At 40.2% G+C, this 21142-nt stretch overlaps 2 protein-coding genes across 2 annotated transcripts; one reads left to right on the top strand and one right to left on the bottom strand.

Annotated features, from left to right (window-relative positions):
* Positions 1-165: 165 nt before the first annotated feature.
* LOC104452747 lies at positions 166-2449 on the bottom strand. Its single transcript, XM_039317436.1, has 4 exons — positions 2315-2449; positions 1929-2105; positions 814-882; positions 166-659 (listed from the first exon to the last, which is right to left on the bottom strand). Exons 1-4 carry the CDS (start codon positions 2447-2449, stop codon positions 333-335), a joined length of 708 nt encoding a protein of 235 aa, XP_039173370.1. The 3' UTR covers positions 166-332.
* Positions 2450-5904: 3455 nt separating this feature from the next.
* LOC120295839 (kinetochore protein NDC80 homolog) lies at positions 5905-6870 on the top strand. Its single transcript, XM_039317435.1, has 2 exons — positions 5905-6124; positions 6612-6870. Exons 1-2 carry the CDS (start codon positions 5925-5927, stop codon positions 6868-6870), a joined length of 459 nt encoding a protein of 152 aa, XP_039173369.1. The 5' UTR covers positions 5905-5924.
* Positions 6871-21142: the final 14272 nt, after the last annotated feature.

Raw genomic sequence — 21142 nt, 5'->3', positions numbered from 1 at the left:
CTTAAAATACTAGATCTTTACTTCGTCAATGTGTTCGATAATCATGAATGGTCTTCAATAAGTACTATACCAATCATACTAGAACTCCAATTTCAAATATGAAGATCAAGCACTTTAAGCAATTGGACAAACGTTTATCATGTCTGTTTAAATGCACCTTATACCAACCAAAAAATAACTTGTTCTACTGCATACAGATGATTAGCCCGAGTGTTCCTAAATCGAACCCAAGAATGCAGCACTCAGAAGTGCCATCAACACTTCAAATTGACATCATTGTGGGAGAACAGCCATTGCACTTCGTTCCAAAAAATGCTTATAGCAAAAATAACTTACAGATTATCAAAGAGAAAAGCAAAGGAATCATACTTGCTGATGCCTTCATAGACAGTTCCAAACGACCCACTTCCCAACTCTCCTCCCTTTTGCCATGAGGTGAACCTTAGTCTGGAACTCCCATTGGGAGAAACATTGTGCACTGGTTCTGAAATGTTGTCAGAAAGGGTGTTCCCCACAGACTCCTCATCTTCATCAGAAATTGAAAAAAAAGAGTCCGAATCATCTTTTCTTGGTGAAGTCCTTTCACTAACCTTCACATCATCTCCATCTGAACGATCCTCTTTATTTAAAGGGTGAACAAGAGAATCCTCCTGTACCTCCTGCGCTTTGGGGACGAAAAAGATCAAAGAGAGGAAAATAAAAAAGGCACTGCAAAGACTTTGAAAGCTTCAAGATGATCTCTTTTTATCAGCATTTGCACAAGCAAAAGATGCAAGAACTACATCAACCTGATTTAAGAAATCCTTTTCTAACCTTCTCATCATCTCCATCTGAACTATCCTTTTTATTCAAAGGGCGAACAGGTGAATCCTTGCGTACCTCCTGCGCTTTGCGGATGAAAAAGATCAGGAAAATAAAAAGGGCACTGCAAAGGCTTTGAAAGCTTCGAGATGATCTCTTTTCTTTAGCAATTGCACAGGCAAACGATGCAAGAACTACATCAACCTGATTTAAGAAATCCTTTCTTTACTAACCTTCTCATCATCTCCATCTGAACTATCCTTTTTATTCAAAGCGCGAACAGGACAATCCTTGTGCACCTCATATACCTCCCGCAATTTGCGGATGAAATAGGTCAAAGGACGAAGAGGAGAATCCTTGTGCACCTTGCATACCTCCCACAATTTGCGGATGAAATAGATCACAAGGCACTGCAAAGGCTTTGAAAGATGATCTCTTTTCTTTTGCATTTGCACAGGCAAAAGATGCAAGAACTACATCAAGCTGATTTAAGAAATCCTTTCTTTACTAACCTTCTGATCATCTCCATCTGAACTATAAGCATGAACAGAAGAATCCTTGTGTACCTCCTGCGCTTTGTGGATGAAAAAGATCAAAGAGAGGAAAATAAAAAGGGCACTGCAAAGGCTTTGAAAGATGATCTCTTTTCTTTAGCATTTGCACAGGCAAAAGATGCAAGAAGCTGATTTAAGAAATCCTTTCTTTACTAACCTTCTGATCATCTCCATCTGAACTATAAGCATGAACAGAAGAATCCTTGTGTACCTCCTGCGCTTTGTGGATGAAAAAGATCAAAGAGAGGAAAATAAAAAGGGCAAAGGTGATGTCTTTTCTTTTGCAGTTCAACGGGCAAAGGGAAGAATTACATCAAGCTGATTTAAGAAATACTTTCTTTACTAACCTTCTCATCATCTCCATCTGAACTATCCTCTTTATTCAAAAGGTGAACAGAAGAATTCTTGTGTCGCTCCTGCACTTTGCAGACGAAAAGATCAAAGAGAGGAAAATTAAAAAGACACTGCAAAGGCTTTGAAAGCTTCAAGATGATCTCTTTTCTTTAGCAATTGCACAGGCAAATGATGCAAGAACTACATCGACCTGATTTAAGAAGTCCTTTCTTTACTAACCTTCTCATCATCTCCATCTGAACTATCCTTTTTATTCAAAGCGCGAACAGGAGAATCCCTGTGCACCTCATATACCTCCCGCAATTTGTTGATGAAATAGATCAAAGGACGAACAGGATAATCCTTGTGCACCTTGTATACCTCCCACAATTTGCGGATGAAATAGATCACAAGGCACTGCAAAGGCTTTGAAAGATGATCTCTTTTCTTTTGCAATTCAATAGGCAAACGATGCGAGAATTACATCAAGCCGATTTAAGAAATACTTTCTTTACAAAAAGGGCATGGCAGAGGTTTTGAAAGATGATCTCTTTTCTTTAGCATTTGCACAGGCAAACGATGCAAGAACTACATCAACCTGATTTAAGAAATTCTTATTTACTAACCTCCTCATCATCTCCAGCTGAACTATCCTTTTTATTCAAAGGGCGAACAGGAGAATCCTTGTGTACCTGCGCCTTACGGATGAAAAAGATCAAACAGAGGAAGATAAAAAGGGCATGGCAAAGGTTTTGAAGCATGATCTCTTTTCTTTAGCATTTGCACAGGTAAAAAATGCAAGAACTACATCAAGCTGATTTAAGAAATCCTTTCTTTACTAACCTTCTGATTACTTCCAATATAACTCCACTTTTTATTCCGAGGACGAACAGAAGAATTCTCGCGTTCCTTCTGCGCTTTGCATTGCAGATGAAAAAGATCAAAGAGAGGAAAATAAAAAGGGCACTGCAAAGGCTTTGAAAGGTTCAAGAAGATCTCTTTTCTTTAGCAATTGCACGGGCAAACGATGCAAGAACTACATCAACCTAATTTAAGAAACCAGCGCACTTCTATCTCCCTCCCTCCCTCCCTCCCTCCCTCCCTCTCTCTGGTCAGTGCAAGATCTCAAGTTCCTGAAAAACAGTGGCAGACCGACCTTAAACGCGCGACGTATAGCATCGGCTTCTGATCGCATGGACAGATCGGCCGTGTATCGGAACCTCCGTTTCCTATTCTTCACTAACCAGCACGCACTTCTCCACCTCTGGAGCTCCTCTTCTGACGAGTTCTTCGCCTTCACATATCCGAAATTCTTCTCCAGATAGCTGTCCATTTCTCCCACCACCTCGTCACTCCTACTCAGCTAAAAATAGCAACTTCCATCTACGACCCGACCTGATCATAAGCGCGGAACCAATCTTAGAGGATCAGTAAATACAAGCGCTATTGTCTCTCCTCCGCTCCGTCTCACGCTGGCGAGCAACTTGGAGGATGATGAGGACGGATAATGCAGAAGGAAATAGACATGGGGTGAAGAGGAGGCGATGTAGTGGCGAGTCTGTACCGCCATAATAGCCGATCACTTTTTTGACAATATCAACTTTTGTCGTTCTACCTTTTCAAAGCATTAATTTTTATTGTGGTGATGCTTCGTTCTCTTCGCTCTTCTCTCGCAGGTCCCACTTTCATTCCTCATTTATTTCTCTATGTTCTCTTTCTTGCTCGCATGTCCCCCCTCCGTTCCCTCTTTCCAATTATTTCTCCAACACGGTCAATGAATTGCCGGTCGTCGCCGTGGCACTCTGCAGTGCCGTACTTGTTTGAAGACCTCGCGGCAATGCTGGAAAGGCTTTTATCACGGACCGTGATTATCTCATAAATGAAAAAAAAACCAAAAATTATCCATTGGCAAAGCATTTAAAAAATTAATTAAGTAAAGATACCTATTTGCATTTTAGGCGGAAAATCTCCCCTAACTCAAAATCAAATTAATTTCATATTCTTGCGAAACTAAAAAAAGGAAAAAGAAATCCCAATTTCCCCAGCTCGATCGGGGAAATCGCCCAACGCGATAAAGGGCGAGAGGTTGCGGCCGCGCGAAGTCGTCCTTCACCCCTCCTCCGCCACCGCCGGATCTCCGCCAGTTCGGCGGCGGGGGGCGCAACTCCTTCGCCAGCTTCGCTAGCAGCCGCCTCTCCTCCTCCGCTGCCGACCTCCTCGACAACTAGTCCTACCAGCGGACCACCGACCGTGAAGTCAACTGCTACCTCTCCTCCCACGCCTTCCCGGTCATCAAGACCGCCCTCCCCTCCGCCAAGGACATCACCGCCATCTTCAACTTCGTCATTTCCATTCGAAGTCAACAAGTCGGCGCTCCACATGCCGGCCACTCCCCATGCTTGGCTGACGTTCGTCGAAGTCTTGCACTGGCTCGTTCAGATTGCGTCCTACAACGACCACTAAGTTTCCAAGTCTCGCTCTTTTGGGGATAACAACACCCTGGACGAGTACGCGCTCCAAAGCTACCTGCATTTAATCGTTGGAGACAACAATGCTGTCGATGCGTTGGATAGGGAGTTCGTGGAGAAGTTGGAGCGGAAGAGGAATAATCTTGCGGAGAATGTGAAGAACTCGAAGAAAATGGCGCAGAGGTCGAGGCCAGAGTGGAGAAGCTGAGGACAGGGCCATCGAAGAGGGAGTTGCGCCAGCAGGAGAAGTGTAACATCCCGAGCCCCATTATGTAATATTGTCCACTTTGGGTCACTTGCCCTGGCGTGGACGAACCGCCATCCCAGCCACGGTCTTTTCCCTCACGGCTTTAAAACACGTTACACAGATTAGAGGGACCCAAGCTTTATAAGCTAACCAAGATCTCCCTCCCTAGGCGATGTGGGACAAGAGAAGAGAGGGACCCCTTCCTTGCGCACGTCCGAAGATTGTCGCTCGGGCCGTCACACTCTCCACCTCTTAACAGAAGAGCGTCCTCGATGTGGCCCTACGGGCGTCAGAACAACATTCTTGCTATAGCCCCACACGCGGTCGAGAGTCGGCTTTAATACTACTTGTAACATCCCGGGTCCCATTGTGTAATATTGTCCACTTTGGGTCACCTGCCTTGGCGCGGACGAACCGCCATCCTACCCACGGTTTTCCCACTGTGTAATATTGTCCACTTTGGGTCACCTGCCTTGGCGCGGACGAACCGCCATCCTACCCACGGTTTTTTCCTTCACGACTTTAAAACACGTTACATAGATTAGAGGGACCAAAGCCTTATGAGCTAACCAAGACCTTCCTCCCTAGGCGATGTGGGACAAGAGAGGAGGCTGTCACACTCTCCACCTCTTAACAGAACAATGTCCTCGCTGTGGCCCAACACGAGGTCAGGAGTCAGAACAACATTCTTGCTGTGGCCCCACACGCGGTTGGGAGTCGGTTTTGATACCATTTGTAACATCCCGAGCCCCATCGTGGCCCAACACGAGGTCGAGAGTCAGAACAACATTCTTGATGTGGCCCCACACGCGGTCGGGAGTCGGTTTTGACACCACTCGTAACATCCCGAGCCCCACTTGTGTGATATTGTCCACTTTGGGTCACCTGCCCTAGCACGGACGAACTGTCATTCCAGTCACGGTCTTTTCCCTCACGGCTTTAAAACGTGTTACACAGATTAGAGGGACCCAAACCTTATAAGCTAACCAAGACCTCCCTCCCTAGGCGATGTGGGACAAGAGAAGAGAGGGACCCCTTCCTTGCGCACGTCCGAAGACGTCACACTCTCCACCTCTTAACGAAGAGTGTCCTCGCCGTGGCCCCACGGGCGTCGAACGGCATTCTTGCCGTGGCTCCACACGCGGTCGGGAGTCGGCTCGATACCACTTGTAACATCCCGGGCCAATATTGTCCGCTTTGGGTCACCCGCCCTGGCGCGAACGAACCGCCATCCCAGCCACGGTCTTTTCATTCACGGCTTTAAAATGCGTTACACAGATTAGAGGGACCCAAGTCTTATAAGCTAACCAAGACCTCCTTCCCTAGGCGATGTGGGACAAGAGAGGAGACTGTCACAAGAAGAGCGTGTTGGAGGAGGATGTGAAGAAGTTCAATACGATAATAGGGGAGATCATGGGGAGGATCCCGGCATTGGAGAAGGAATTGTAGAAGAAGGAGGAGTTGAGGGCCAAGGAAGAGGAGGAGGGAAGGATTTGCGAGGAGAACGAGGAATTGAAGAAGATGATCCAGCTGCAGACGTTCAACTCGAGGGATGCGGAGAGGATGAAGAAGGAGTTGCAGGCGGTGGAGGGGGAGATCGCTGATGCTGAGATCGAGAGGAACAAGTACGAGGAGAAGTGCTGGGATCTCGACAGGGCCCTCGCACTCAAATTCAAGGAGCTGGAGGAACTCGCGAAGGAATGCAACAAGGCTGTCCGGAAGTAATTTTCTAATTCTTGCAGTTGCTGCAAATTTTGTTTATTGTTCATCTTCATTGGTTTTACTATTTTCTATGTCATGTGCCCTTGGTGTTTGGATGCCATCTTGGAAATCGTCTAGCACTTACAAGGTTGAATCTGGATATGTTTGCTACTGGTTGATAGATATCTCATGAAATTCTTCAACATCAACAGACTTACATTCTCCATGAATTTGTGTGATTGTATCTCTTCAGTGCTAGTTCTTGTGCCTATACTGATTTGGCCTGTGATGAGTTTAATTGTTTTTATCTCATCAAGAAATGATGCCGTGCTAAGTTGTTCTGAGGTTAATAACTGCGAAGAATGTGTTGAGTTAATCTAAGTGCCATGTTTGAGGTTGTGCAGCTTTCATTACGATGTTATCATCCCATCGAGCAATTTCTTTCTTTTTGAGTGATTTTCTGTAGTCCTTCTCGGTCAACTACTCTTTTTGGTTTTGTGATTCTAGGTTGAAGCTTGGTTCAGATTACCAGTATGTGTTGAATGCAAAAGGGTCTACACCTGTTGAGGTGATGGGCATCGACTACAAGTCGACACTAAAGCCGGCACTCGACTCGCATGCCAATGACATAAACAAAAGCTCAGTGGAGAAACTTGAAGAGTTAATCATCCTTCAGCAGCAGTCCAAAAAAACTGCTGCTAGGATTGAGGAGAAGAGAAATCGTGTTGTGCAACTTCATTCCCGTGTTGATGATGTAAGTACTTAGATTAAGTACCAACACATAAAGTGTTGACTTTGGCACACATAAAACCATCTAGGTATTTTTTTTTTTCTTTCTGAAAAGGAGAGTGCCGCACGAAAAAGCAAGGAAGCCGCATGTTGAGACGCCGCACAAGCCTTGAAAAAAGAACACGAAGCTATGTGTACGTGGAGAAAAGACAGACACCTCGTTCTTATTTTGGCGTATAATTTTGTGCAGTGAATTTACGTTCAAGTGAGTTGTCTATTTATAAACACTTTGAATTTGTGATTGAATTTAGGTATGAGAAACACTCGAGCATGTAAATAATTGAAAACTCTGATTTTCCAATTATAATGGATTATTTGCTGTTGGCTCTTCCCGTGGATGTAGGTATCAATACTCAAATTAAATCACGTAAATCTCTAGTGTTTTTTTTTATTATTTCTCATTTATCTTTCTAGGGATTTTTATGTTGATGTAAATTGCAAAATTCTATCGTTTCCGTGTATTATATTTTCAACAATTGGTATTAGAGATTGGGATCGGTTTTTTTGATTGTGATTTGAAGCTTTTACTTGTCTAATTATTATTTGAAAATTTTATTATTGCAATTATGTTCGAGAGAAAATCTGAAATTGAGATGTTTAATGGGAGGAACAACTTTGAGTTATGGAGCATCAAAATGTGGGTGTTATTGACAACCTAGGGTTTGGCCAAGACATTGGATGGTGAAGATGAGTTGCCGCTTATAATGAAAGCCTCTGAGAGAATAGAGCTAATGGAAATAGCAAGTAAACTTGTCGAATGAGGTTTTAATAAAGGTTGCTGAGGAAAAAGATACCGTAGCATTATGAGCGAAACTTTAGGCACTTTTCGTGAAGAAAGATTTGAACAATTGCTTGTACATGTGAAAGACGATGTTTTAATTTAGATATACTTAAGGTATGCCTATCAGAACCCACCTAGATGAATTCAATAAATTCATGATGGATTTGAAGAATGTTGGTAAGATAGTTGATTACAAAGAATATGGCATGATTTTGTTAACTTCATTACTAGAGTCATGGGAGTCCTTTACTGATCCACTGTTGCAGGGGCATACTACAATTACCTCGAAAGAGGTAAAGTCCGCTTTGTTCTCTAAGGAGTGGTAGAGAAAGTTGTGAAATGACGGTTTGGCGCAAGGAGTAACACGAGCACTGACGATTCGGGATAGAGAACAACATGAAAGGCCTAGTAGCAATGGATGTAAAAGCATATCGAAATCATGCCATAAAAAGTCTTAGGGACACATGAAGTGTTTTGAGTATCATGAGAAGAGGCACATTAGGAGAGATTGTCCAAAGTAGAGGAATAAAGGTGATAGGCAAAATGCCATAAACAGTGTGGTGAACATTACCGAGGGGAGTACTAGTGATGCAGAAGCTGTTTTATGTGTGACTACTACTTCGTTAGGAGATGAATGAGTACTAGATTCGGGGCGTTCTTATCATATGACGCATCATAAGAACTAATTTACTACTTAGCAAATTGCAGATGGTGGTAGCGTTCTTTTGGGGAATAATATAGTCTGCAAAGCTGTGGGGATAGGAACAATTTGAATTCGGATGCACAATGGGGCACATTGGCAGACGTGAGACATGTACCGGAGCTCAAGAAGAATTTTATTTCTCTAGGGACACTCGACGACATCGGGTGTAGGTATATCGCTGAAGGTGGAATACTGAAGATCTCTTGAGATGCCATGACAGTGATGAAGGGGAAGACTATAAATACTCTCTATCATTTACTAGGAGAGATCATAACCGAAATCGTTGCAGTTTCATAAGTGAGTCAGACTCTAACTTGACTCAGTTATGGCATATGCATTTAGGGTATATGAGCGAAGCAAGTATGACAATGCTGAGTGAAAGGGGATTGTTGAAGGGTCAGAAGACAGGAAAATTAGATTTATGCGAGCATTGCATCTTGAGTTAAGTTTACTACAGTTGCTTATTCGACCAAGTAATCAGTTGAATACATTCATTCAGACGTTTGAGGCTCGTTTTCAGTTTCTTCTAAAAGAGGTGCCCGATATATGCTAATATTTATTAACGACTATTCGAGAAATGCATTGGTATACTTTTTGAAGCACAAATATGATGTGTTTGATTGGTTCAAGATATTGATAAGCAATCAGATAAACAAATCAAGTGTCTGAGAATTGATAATGGCATAGAGTTTCGTGGTAAAATTTTTACCGAGTTCTGCGAAAAAGAATGGATTGTGAGACACCACATAGTATCTGGGACATCACAGCAGACTGACGTGGTAGAATGGAAGAACAAAACTTTACCTAAGCGAGCTCGAAGCATGCTTTCGCATGTAGAACTTGGTAAGGAATTTTGGGCCGAAGTAGTAAACATGGCGTGTTACCTGATTAATCGATCTGCATCATCTGCTATCAAGTGGAAGACTCATAAGAAAGTATGGTCAGGGAAACTTGTTGATTACTCCGGATTACGTATATTTGAATGTCTTGCGTATGCTTATTCGAGTGATGGTAAGCTTGAGCCGAGAGCGAAGAAGTGCATATTTCTGGGTTATGCACATGGGATGAAAGGCTACTACTGGCTGTGGTGCACTGATCCCGGATCACTCGGTTTTCTAATTAGCAGAGACGTGATCTTTGACAAGACTATAATGCTTCAACAAAAGAATTCTGTAACACAATTAACAAAGAAGACAGATCATGGTGTTATCAGTGAGGTGAAGTTTCACCGGAGACCTCTAAGGTAACAGAAGTTGAGACTGCAAATGATGCCGTAGTTCTTGAAGTCGGTAATAGTGAACAACCAGCAAAGCCACAGCACACTATAGCCGCAGACAGATAAAGAAAACAAATTAAATCACTGGTATATTATGGTTATACAGATATCACTTATGCATTAACTATACGTGATGAGGTGAAGACAGATGAGCCTTCGTCTTACTTTGAGGCGATGTCTAGTTCGAAGTCGTCGTAGTGGCTAAGGGCTATGAGTAAAGAGATATGAATCACTTAATTGGAATCAGACATCAGACATGGGAGCTGGTCAAAGTATCCAAGAGTCAGAAGATTGTTGGAAGTAAATGGGTATTTAAACAGATAGAGGGCATTCTTGATGTCGAGACAACGATGTATAAGGCGAGATTTGTGACTAAGGGGTATATACACTGTTGACGCCTTAATTTTATTTAGGTTTATTTTATTTTATTTTATTAATTAAGTTTTTATTTTCTTTATTGAATAATAAATGAACAACAAAACAAAGCAAAAAAAAAAAAACAGAAAAAAAGCAGAAAAGAAGAGAAGCAGCCTCCGCATGGGCCCTAGGCCCATCTCGCCTCACCACCACCCGGGTCTTCTTCTTCCTCACGTAGTTGCGCGCACGCGCAGGGGGCGCGATGCCGGAGCGGAGGGGAGGAGCAGCGACGACGCACGTGGAGTAGGGGGCAGCTGGCGTCGGATGGGACGCCGGTTCGGCCGGCCAAGGCCATGGCAACCGCCGGTCGAGCTCCGTCGACCGGCCACCCCTCGGCCTATAAATAGGCCCTCCATCCCCGACGAAGAGGGGACACGGAGATACACAGAGATAGACGGAGATAGAGGGAGACACAAAGAGAGACAGAGAGAGAGAGAGAGGCCGAGAAGGATCGAAAGCTGCAGATCCTCGAAACCTCCCACTGAGAGACTTCAGAAGGGGGGCCGAGGACGAGCACGCCGAGATCCAAGGTTGGCCGGAGAAGCGAGCACAGAGACACACAGAGAGAGAGAGAGAGAGAGGCCACCGAAGCTCGGGGTCCCCTGAGAGACTTCGGGGAGCTCGAGTGCAAGGTCGGCCGTGGTGTGGTGAGCTCGGAGGGGTCCCCGAGAGACTTCGGGGAGCTTGACGAGCGAACCCGAGGGAGAGAGAGAGTGTTCCGGCCATATTTGACCAGCTCAGGTCTCACCGTCGCCGTCGTCGCTCGCCGTTTCTCCACCGTCGCGAACCGCCCTCCTGCCGTCGCCGTCCCTATTCGAGAGAAGGTAAAAAAGCGTCATCGTTCATCGTAGCCGTCGTCGCCGTCGCCGTTGCCGCCTTCGTCGTCGCCACCATAGTCGTCGTCGCCGCCGACACCTCGGTTCCCCCTCCCCTTCGGTCAGCTGCGGATTCGCAAACCCTAAGGTTTGCGATTTTCCGGGTCGTCGAATCGGATCCGGGCCTCGGAGCCGGGTAGGGTTTCGCGAAATTTCGAGGCGGCGGGAAGTGGGTCGACAAGCCGGGTCGTAGAGCGGGTTGTCGGGCCGGGTCATCGGGCCGGGCTGGGTGTCCCCAAACGCTCGGCCACGACGTCATTTTAATTAAAAAGAAAAAGAAAAGAAAAAGGCGAAAAATCCGAGTCGGGCCGCGTCCGTGTTTGGGTCGCCGGCCCGGGTCGGACCCAATCCGCGGATCCGACCCGTCGATTTTGTTTTATTATTTTAATATAAAATAATATTCTAATAAATAATAAATAAATAATTTATTTTTAAAAAATAAAAAATGTTTTAATTTCCAGAAAATCAAAAATATATTTAAAAAATGTTGAAATATGTTGTATTTTCTAAAAAATTGGGAAAAAAATCAAAAATAATTTATTTTCCAAAAATATTTTGAAAAATATTTTATTTTCCGAAAAATAAAAAAATCAAAAAATATGCCAAAAATCCAAAAAAGGCCAAAAAAAAAATTCAGAAAAAGCCAAAAAAAACTTGTATTTTTTAAAATACCAAAAATCCGAAAATGAGAAAAAGACTCAAAAAAATGTTTTTCTCCCAAAAATGCATGGAAAATCCCTCGAACATCCAAAAAACCTCAAGGTTTAAACAAGATTAGGTACCGAAAGGGCATTAGTGATTAACTAGTGTAATCAAGTCCCCGATCCTAATTTCTCTGGTTGCGCAGGAGTGATTATTTCACCAAATACTTCGCTTGGGTTTCTAATCAACCCACCCCAAATCGATTAGTGGCGACTCCATTTTAAAAATTGATTTACAGGTTAAAAACTTGAACCATTAAGTCGTGAATTGGTGGACTTGGGAGAGTCCGGGCTTAACCAATTTCAGCCGAACCATTAGCCTCATTTAGGCGCTCGTACCCGATCGCGGGCGCCAGAAAAAAAGAGGTCGCGACAGGTATATACAACGTTAGAGCATTGGCTACAATGATGCATTCTCTCCTGTGGTAAGACATACTTCTATTAACTTTTTACTTACCTTAGTTGCTTCATAGGATCTTGAGTTAGAGTAGTTAGATGTAAAAACAAAATTTCTTTATAGTGAGTTGGAAGAGAGTATTTACATGAAGCAGCAAGAGGGATTTACTACTCCGAGTAAGGAAAATCATATTTGCTTGTTGAAGAAATCTTTGTATGAACTGAAATAGTCTCTTAGGCAGTGGTATAAGCGTTTTGATGCTTTTATGACTAGTCAAGACTATTCGAAAAGTTAGATGCATAGCTGCGTTTATTTTAAGAGATTGGAGGATGGTTCTTTGATTTATTTACTCTTAAAGATATGCTAATACCAGCTAAAAATATGTTTGATATTAATGTGCTAAAGATGCAATTAAATACTGAATTTGAGATGTAATATTTAGGTATTGCAAAAAAAAAAAATATTAGGTATGAAGATTTTGCGTGACAGGACTACAAGAGTTTTACGTCTATCTTAGAAGAAATATATTGAGAAGATCGTAACATGTTTTAATATGCAGTTAACAAAATCTGTAAGTACACCTTTAGCGAAGCACTTTAAACTTTTAGATAAATTATCACCACAGATTGAGGAGGAGGAGGAGGAGCATATGTCTTATATTTCTTATACTAGTGCAATGGGTAGTATTATGTATGCTATGGTTTACACTAAGCCTAATATTTCACAAGCTGTGAGCGTGATTAGTTGTTATATGAAGTATTTTGGTAAAACTCATTGGAAAGTTGTGAAGTGGATTCTCAGAGATATTTGAAGGGGACAACAGACGTGAGTATAATATACTCGAGGGACGGCAATGGTAGTGAGACCGCTAATTTTGTGGATTCGAATCATGCTAGTAACTTGGATGATTATAGATTTTTAGCAGGGTACGCGTTTACACTAACATGTGGTGCAGTTAGTTGGAAAGTGTCATTACAGGATCACGTTGCATTGTTTTCAACTGAAATAGAGTACATGGTACTAACCTTTGTAACAAAGGAAGCGATATGGTTATGAAGTTTGCTCTCGGACTTTGGGTTAGAACTAAAAAGTGTGGATATAAATTGTGATAACCAAAGTGCGATATATTTAGCGTATAATTCAGTTTATCACAAGCGAATGAAGCATATCAACATCATGTACCACTTCTCCTTTGAGATGTCTTAGTTAATGGTAATATTGTTGTAAAAAAGATTGCTATAGTAGATAACTCGACAGACATGATGATTAACTTTGTTCTTTTAGCAAAACTCAAGCTTTGCTTAAGCTTTATTGACATCTGTGGAGAGTGAACGCCCGTTGGGATGTTGGGAGAGCAGTATGGATGATGAGCACTATAATTTGACTTTAAACATTGAGTTAAGGTGGAAAATTGTTAAATTAATGTTTTGAGCTTGAATTCGGATAACGATATGTTAAATCAAATTCGTTGAGAAATATTTCCTAAGTAGATTTTAAATTGGATGAAGAAGCTCTTATATTGTTGGACTCTTTATAGCTGCACAAAAAATGAAATGAAATAAAAAAAAAGTAAGAGTTTTCTATTTTATTTTTTTTACGTGCAAAAGAAGGCAGAAGAAGAATCTTCATTGGAGTTGGATTTGGTGAAGCAATGGGGCCCAAAGTCTAATGTGTTGACTTTGGCACACATAAAACTATCTAGGTATTTTTTTTTCTTTTTGAAAAGGAGAGCGTTGCACGAAAAAGCGAGAAGCTGCACATCCAGACGCCGCACAAGCCTTGAAAAGAGAACGCAAAACTATATGTGTGTGGAGAAAAGACAGACGCCCCAGTTCTTGTTTTGGTCTACGTAGAACGTTTTACTTTGAGCTTGATGTGCGGTAATTTTGTGCAGTGAATTTACATTTAAGTGAGTTGTTTATTTATAAACACTTTGGGTTTATGATTAAATCTAGGTATGGAAAACATTCGAGTGGATGAGCGATTGTAAACTCTGATTCTCCGATTATAGTGGATTATTTGTTACTGGCTCTCCCATGAATATAGATATCGATTTTCGGACCAAACCATGTAAATCTCTAGTGTCTTTATTATTTCTCGTTTTTCTTTTTGGTGATTTTCGCGTTAATGTAAATTATAAGATCCGGTCATTTCCACGTATTATATTTTCAACAAATACAAAGCATATTTGTCTACTATGAGTTCTCAAAGTGCCATTGTCATTGTCATTGTCATGCCATCGAAACTTTCATGTCAATATTCCTAGATTCTTATATATCCCAAGGGAAATCACTATTAAGATTGTTTTCATGGCGTGACGGTCAATTGCTCATACCTCTTGCCTAGCAAAGGACAAATTAACCACTATGAGTGACTCACTCAATTAAAAGTTTCAAGATGATATGGTGGAAATATTAGAGCAGACAATAAAAACATGAAAAGTGTGTAAAGGAATTAGGAAATCAAGTATAAACCCTATGATTGTGTTTGGTAATCAAGATAAAGTTTAGAATATTTTAATATGCATTTGGTGCCAGCTTAAGACAGGATAAAGTAGCATATAAGAGAAATATAACTTGAATAAAATTATCCCATAGGGAAGGTGGGATAATGATGGATAGAATTTCTAAATCTATAATAAGAAAGTTATTTTTCTCAAATAACAAACTTCTTAAATTAATAAAAATAAAATTATATTTCAATATAAATAATATTTGAATTTTAATACAAGAAATTCAAAATAACAATAAATAACAATTTAGTTTTTTAATCAATTTTTTTATTTATATATACGAATTTAATTCTATCTTATAATATAAATTCAATATATTAATATTGATAGATTTTTATTTATTATATGTTTTTGGTATTTTAGTATTTGAGGTATATTGGTACGCTTTACTACCTAATAAAATTTTATTAGAGAATGATGGAAGGGGAAAAATGGAAGTAAAAAAGAAAAAAATTTAAAAAAATAAAGGAAAAATAAAAATAACAAAGAACATAAAAAATAAAGTAGGCAAAAGTGTCGCAATAGATTTTTGTCATTTTTGTTTGTGAACTTTTTTATTCACTTATACTAATATGCCGTTTATATAAAATAAATATACATGATATGATATGAATATATCTAATTTATTACTATGGTTCACGATAGAATAAATAAAATTTCATATCATATCTTATTCAATTTTACCATAATTAAAAATCCGGACAACCAAACATGGTCTACAAATGCATGGACTATTTGCTCCAAATTTAGAGATTTAGTGTAGACTGTTAAAAGTTAAATAGGTATGTTTGGAGTATTCATGAGAACTATAGTAAGTTGATGAAGGTTTCTTGCCATTAGACCAAAAGAAAAATACTCTAACTAGCAATCTAACAACAAAACTACAAACAGAGAGTAAAATTACCTTCACAGCAATGAACCAAGAAGGGATGGCCTAGCAAAACCTTATGACGACATGTTGTTGAAACGAGGTGAAGTCAAACTAGAAGAAGTAGGCGGATTCCTCACAAGGGGATGGTCTAGCAACAGCGCTGCAGAAGGCCGATTATTCGGGTTTACTCGTAAGCATCTAAGAATTAAGTCTCGAGCGTCTCTTTATAAAGAATAAGGAACTGGAGAAGATTCGCCCTTGCCAATTCTGAGCAATGCTTGCGTCTGCCACAATAAGAAAGAAAACGTAGAAGAGGCTTGTATTAATCATAAACCCAAGGGGATTTTGTTAGGGAAATCCCTTATGATGTTTTGAAGATGACAAAATAAATCAAAGGCTACTAACATGTTTGATGGTTGAGTAATAGACCATGTAGATGTTAGAACATGTAAAGGATATTGTCAAAGTCCGAAGATCGGACTCGAGACTCAAAGTCCAAGATCCAGGACTCGAGACTCAAAGTCCAAGACGCTAGACTCAAGACTCAAAATCAAGACGCCGGACTCGAGACTCAAAGTCCGAAGAATGCCGGACTCAAGACTCAAAGTCTCAAGACTGCGGACTTTAGTATCAAAGTCTATTCTACATCGAAGTCTGCTCACTCGACTAATTCCAGTTGAACGTGAATGATGAACCGAAAGACTCTACTCTATACGAAGTCGAACCGGGTACGCACCCGCATTGTAAAGTCTACGGACTCGGATTGTAAAGTCTGACCCATTGTAAAGTCTACAGACTCAGATTGTAAAGTCTATGGCTATCGACTTTACATCCGTTCGATGAATCGTAACTCAAGCCCAATCATACAACGGCTAGTGATCTGGTTTGGATTCCACATCAAGATTGATTTGATTGATTCAATCTAATTGATTGATGATTGGATCTTGAAGACAAGAATTCTATACGAAGAAGCTTTACTTATGGAAACCAAGATTTCGTTTGTATGGGCGATCGGAATCAATTTGGGATTCTACCTTTGTCACTCAACGGCTACCAAATCTTCTAGATACGTAGCTGTCCAATGGGTATATTGGAAGACGATTCTCCGGGATGCTGTCCAACGGGTTGTTTGGAAGTGGAGGAGTATTTAAGGAGATCATGGACCGATGAGCAAGTAAGAGACGGAGCGTAGAATTTATAATTCCAAAGTCTGAGCGACTTTTGATCATATACTTGTCTCTTGAGAGCTTAAACGTTTGCAATCGGGAGAGAAATACCAAAAGAGTGACTTAGTGAGATAGTGTGATCTACTACTAAGTGTTTGCACTCGAGTTGTAATCTCTTGTTGATTGCATAGTGGAATCCAGCCAAGAAGGCTGTTATCGTGGGAGAGTGGACGTAGGCTTGGATTAAGCCGAACCACTATAAATATTGTGTTATTATTCTCTTCCCTAACTCCTTTATTTTGTTCATACTAGCACTCTCAGGTTTAACATATGACAGCTGGATAAACCAATAAGATCTGCAGACAAATCTAAGCGCGTCATGCTTCGGGCGATCATCTGCCATGTTAACAATTCACACGGACCAACTGCGTAAATGTTTTCCAACGACTCCGAATTAAACATAAGCACCTATTCCTTTTTGCTCGAAACTTCTAAGAGTCCTGATCTTAACAACGGAGTAAAAAGAAAGGAGGCATTACTTATATGTTTTACGATGGCTTTGACGAGGATGGCATTATTTTTTCTCCTTTATACTAAATAAAATCCAAATATAAGCACAAAAGCAGTGCAACCTTCAAAATTACTCAGAAGACGAGAGCACTCCAATCCATTCTACCGAAAAAAAGGGGGTCTCCAAGTTGTCGTGCCTAAAAAGGGATAACATCATGAGGTGATTTACTGGCTAGAGCCAGTAATTATCATCCCTTAAGAATACTTACTACGTGTATGGAGACGTTGCCAACTTGACGTAAGGCATGAAAATTCTCATAATATTCGAAACCAAATTAAAAATTCACCAAGGCTGAGTTCATTTCGTGGAAAGCAATTTCCACAAAAATGCTTTTCGGATTTTCCAGCATTTGTTTCACGGAAAATGAAGTGGTCGAGACCAATGGAAAAAATCTTTTTAATTAAGAGAAAATGTTTCCCATTTTTCAAGTAGGGAAAACATTTTCCTTACTTTCTCATATCTCACACCCTTGCTAACCTTCTTTTCTTTCTTTATTTTCTTTTAAAAAATTTGAATTTTAATAATTTTTCTTTTTCTTTTTCTTCTTTCCGGGCTGGTCACCGGCCATGTTGACGACCAATGACCGACCACAGGCAAGCTTGAGCTAGCCACTCACTAGATAGGGAAGCGTAAGCCCCTAGCTTGTTGATCGGTGAGGCCCAAGGCCACAATCTTGAGGATTGAGGTTCGCTTGGTTGGCAAGTGCAAGCCTTTGGGGAGCGGTGAGCTCACCTTTGGCTGGTTGCCGTGGCTGGCGACGGGCCAAAGAAGGAGGAAAATAAAAAAATCATACGGAAAAAAAAAGAAAAAGTAGAAAGAAAATTTAAAAATAAAAATAATTAAAATTCGTTTAAAAAATATACACAAGAAAATAAAAAAATTTATTAAAAGAAGTACACAAAGGGAAATCCAATTGAATTTCATACCAAATGGCTGAAAACATTTTTTAATTTATTTTTAAGTTTCAGGTGAACATCGAAAAATAGGGCTAATTCCATAAAAAAGCATGAACTTTAGGTATTATCCCAAATCTGGCCCGAACTTTATTTTGTCTAAAAAAAAAGCACGAACTTTAGGTGTTATCCCAAATCTGGCATGAACTTTATTTTGTCTCAAAAAAAGGCACGAACTTTAAGTATTGTCCCAAATCTGGCCCAAAATTTATTTTGTCTCAAAAAAAGGCATAAATTTTCACTTGTGTCCCAAATTTGCCATCCGTTAACCCTCATTCCACAGTCATCCAACATGGCATTTCCACGTTAGCAATAATATCCAACACAGCAAAACGATGCTGTATTCGAGTGTTTGGAGGAAGTGTTAAATTTAAGTTTGCCTTCCAATGAGGTAAACTTTACAAATGATTCTCATGGGAAAAATAATTCAAGAACCCGGTTCCGGGACGAGACATATAGCTAGGGCCATTAGATTAATTAACAATTGACAAACTGTTGGCAATGTCAGAAACTGGGTTGAAAACAAAAAATTACATTGCCTTAAAGCGAGATATTAAAAGCGTGTGCATCTTATAGGAAGCCTATTTATAATAGAATTACTTTATTTTGTCTTAAATAAAATTTGGACCAGATTTGGGACAACACCTAAAGTTCGTGCTTTTTTTAGACAAAATAAAGTTCGGGCTATATTTGGGACAACCCTTAAAGTTATGCTTTTTTAAGACAAAATAAAGTTCGAGCGGATTTGAGACAACACCTAAAGTTCGTGTTTTTATGGAATTGGCTATCGAAAATATTATCATTTTCCTAAAAGTAATTTTTAGAAAATATTTTTAAAATGTAATATTTTCGTGAAACGATCGAGCAAAACTTCCGTATCCAAAGTAACAAATCCTAGTAGAGAGAACAGCAATTTAGGCCGAAGGTCAGAGAAGAGCAGCGAAGGGTCAACACTCGAAGGCAATGAGGGAAACACGACGGCTGTTGAAGGCTAGTGACAAATCAAAGGACAACCGCACCACGAAATGACGTAGCAGGGACCACGAAGCAGTCAATCTCAGTGCTGCTCTACTGGAGCAGGTATGGCCCTCTTAGCGTAAAATATGGGTTTGAAAAGTCAAAAAGAGGGAAAAGTCGTAAGTGAGCGCTCGGTTTAAAAGAAGACCGAGAGCTCCCCCGACCGAAAAACAGAGAAAGAAAGGGAAAGGAGGGAGGAAAAAAAAAAAAGAAAAACAAGAAAGCAGGAAAAGGGGTTTCATGCTTATCCATTAAGGAGACCTGGCCAAGCCAATTTGACTTCGTATCACAACGCTCAATAAATGTTCCAATAAATGTTCGTACCCCTCTTCTTCCGGTCAAAGTAATTTCTCAGAGTTAGGTCACATATTTTAAGTTTAGTGAGATTCGAGCCGCGGGTCTAATTTTTTGAGATGTTGAGCCATGGAATTTTATGGAAATGGTAGATTATGTTGTTGTAAAGTTGTGGGGTTTGATGGACGTTGGTTTAAAGCAACGACTTGGTCAAAGTACAATTTTGGGGTTTATGTTCAAGTTTCGCATCGTTAAATTTGAGTAATTGCTTTGACTAAGTGATTTGTTAGCGCATAAAAGTCATTTTGTTGGCGTTTGGATATAGTTTAGCCGTTTTGTAGTTGAGGTAGAGTTTTATTTGGTTTTAACGTTGATTCTCATTTAGTTGTTAGGATCACACACGTTCAAGTTTCACATCATTAAGTTTGAGTAATCGCTTTGACCAAGCGATTTGTTAGTGCATAAAAGTCATTTTGTTGGTGTTTGGATATAGTTTACCTGTTTTGTAGTTGAGGTAGAGTTTTATTTGGTTTTAATGTCGATTCTCGTTTAGTTGTTAGGATCACAAGTTCGTCCGCTTGTTTAGTCACTCATTATTTGGTCATAGGCATTGCCAAGTACGGAAGATGTTGTAGATTGATGTTAATGTTTAATATCGCTATGAGCCCATTGAGGTACTTATGGGCACACGCATAGTAATTTAGGATAGATATCCTTGTGGGCCAGCCATCCGCAATATAGGTGGAGACTTTGGCCAGAGGGGAGATGGTTGCCTTGTCACTAGGTGTTTTGTGTGACAATGGTTGATATTTAAACATAAAATTGGCCAATAAAATGAATTATTGACATATGATGCGATACAAGCTTATCAATAGAATGGATCATTGACGTATGATTTTGACAAGATTAATTAATGAATTGGACCATTGATATTTGTTTTTGATATTATTGTATGGATATTTATGCTGTAAATATAGCTATATTGAAGCATACGAAACTTATTCTCTTATTATAAATTTGTTATATTTCAGATTTGAGTTAAATGAGTTATGATTTGATTTTGTAAACATACATAATCATTGCTCGATCTACTTAAAAATAGATGCATTAGTCAATGGACTATCGTTGCTTATTCCATTCATCTCTCATCTTTTTAAGTCCTTTATTTAGTGGCCGTCAGAGTGATAGCATTATTGCGGGGACTTTTAGCAGTTGAATTTTGGTGATTTGAGACCTTGTCCTATGGATGGAAAGACGGCCATGTCATTTCTCTATCCTTATAGGATTTGGAGTGTGACATGTCCATGTCCAATAAAAGCTCTTAGCACATGAGGCAACCTTGCGAGGAAGTTCAACAACTACAGTGAGGCACAAAGCCTGTTTATCCACTTTCGTTTCTCTTAGTGTCATCGTTACTGACGCTTCACCAAAATTTTTATATCGATATTCCTAGATTCTAACACATGCTAAGGGAAACTTCAACTATGGTTGTTTTCGTGGCATAACAACCAATTCCACAAATCTCTCCCCTAGCAAAAGACAAATTAACCTATGACATACCAATTAACCACAATGGGTAACTCACTCAAAAGTTTCAGGATCATTTGGTGGAAATATTAGAGCAGGCAGTAGAAACGTGAAAAGGTTGTAACGGAATTGTGAAACTGAGCATATACCTTATAATTTAGTGGACCATTTGGTCCAAATTTAAAAGT

The sequence above is a fragment of the Eucalyptus grandis genome, chromosome 7 (assembly GCF_016545825.1).
Source record: "Eucalyptus grandis isolate ANBG69807.140 chromosome 7, ASM1654582v1, whole genome shotgun sequence".
Classification (NCBI taxonomy): Eukaryota; Viridiplantae; Streptophyta; class Magnoliopsida; order Myrtales; family Myrtaceae; genus Eucalyptus; species Eucalyptus grandis.
This window is presented reverse-complemented; position numbering and strand designations above follow the sequence as displayed.

What these genes read in the sequence shown, in the direction of transcription:
- LOC104452747 (XM_039317436.1), bottom strand. Translation starts at nt 2,449, where the DNA reads ATGCTTCAAAACCTTTGCCATGCCCTTTTTATCTTCCTCTGTTTGATC. An exon ending in CAGCTGGAGATGATGAGGAG is followed by an intron (nt 2,106 to 2,314) that starts GTTAGTAAATAA and finishes AAGCCTTTGCAG; the next exon opens with TGCCTTGTGATCTATTTCAT. An exon ending in CAGATGGAGATGATGAGAAG is followed by an intron (nt 883 to 1,928) that starts GTTAGTAAAGAA and finishes CGCAAAGCGCAG; the next exon opens with GAGGTACGCAAGGATTCACC.
- LOC120295839 (XM_039317435.1), top strand. Translation starts at nt 5,925, where the DNA reads ATGATCCAGCTGCAGACGTTCAACTCGAGGGATGCGGAGAGGATGAAG. An exon ending in TGCAACAAGGCTGTCCGGAA is followed by an intron (nt 6,125 to 6,611) that starts GTAATTTTCTAA and finishes TTGTGATTCTAG; the next exon opens with GTTGAAGCTTGGTTCAGATT.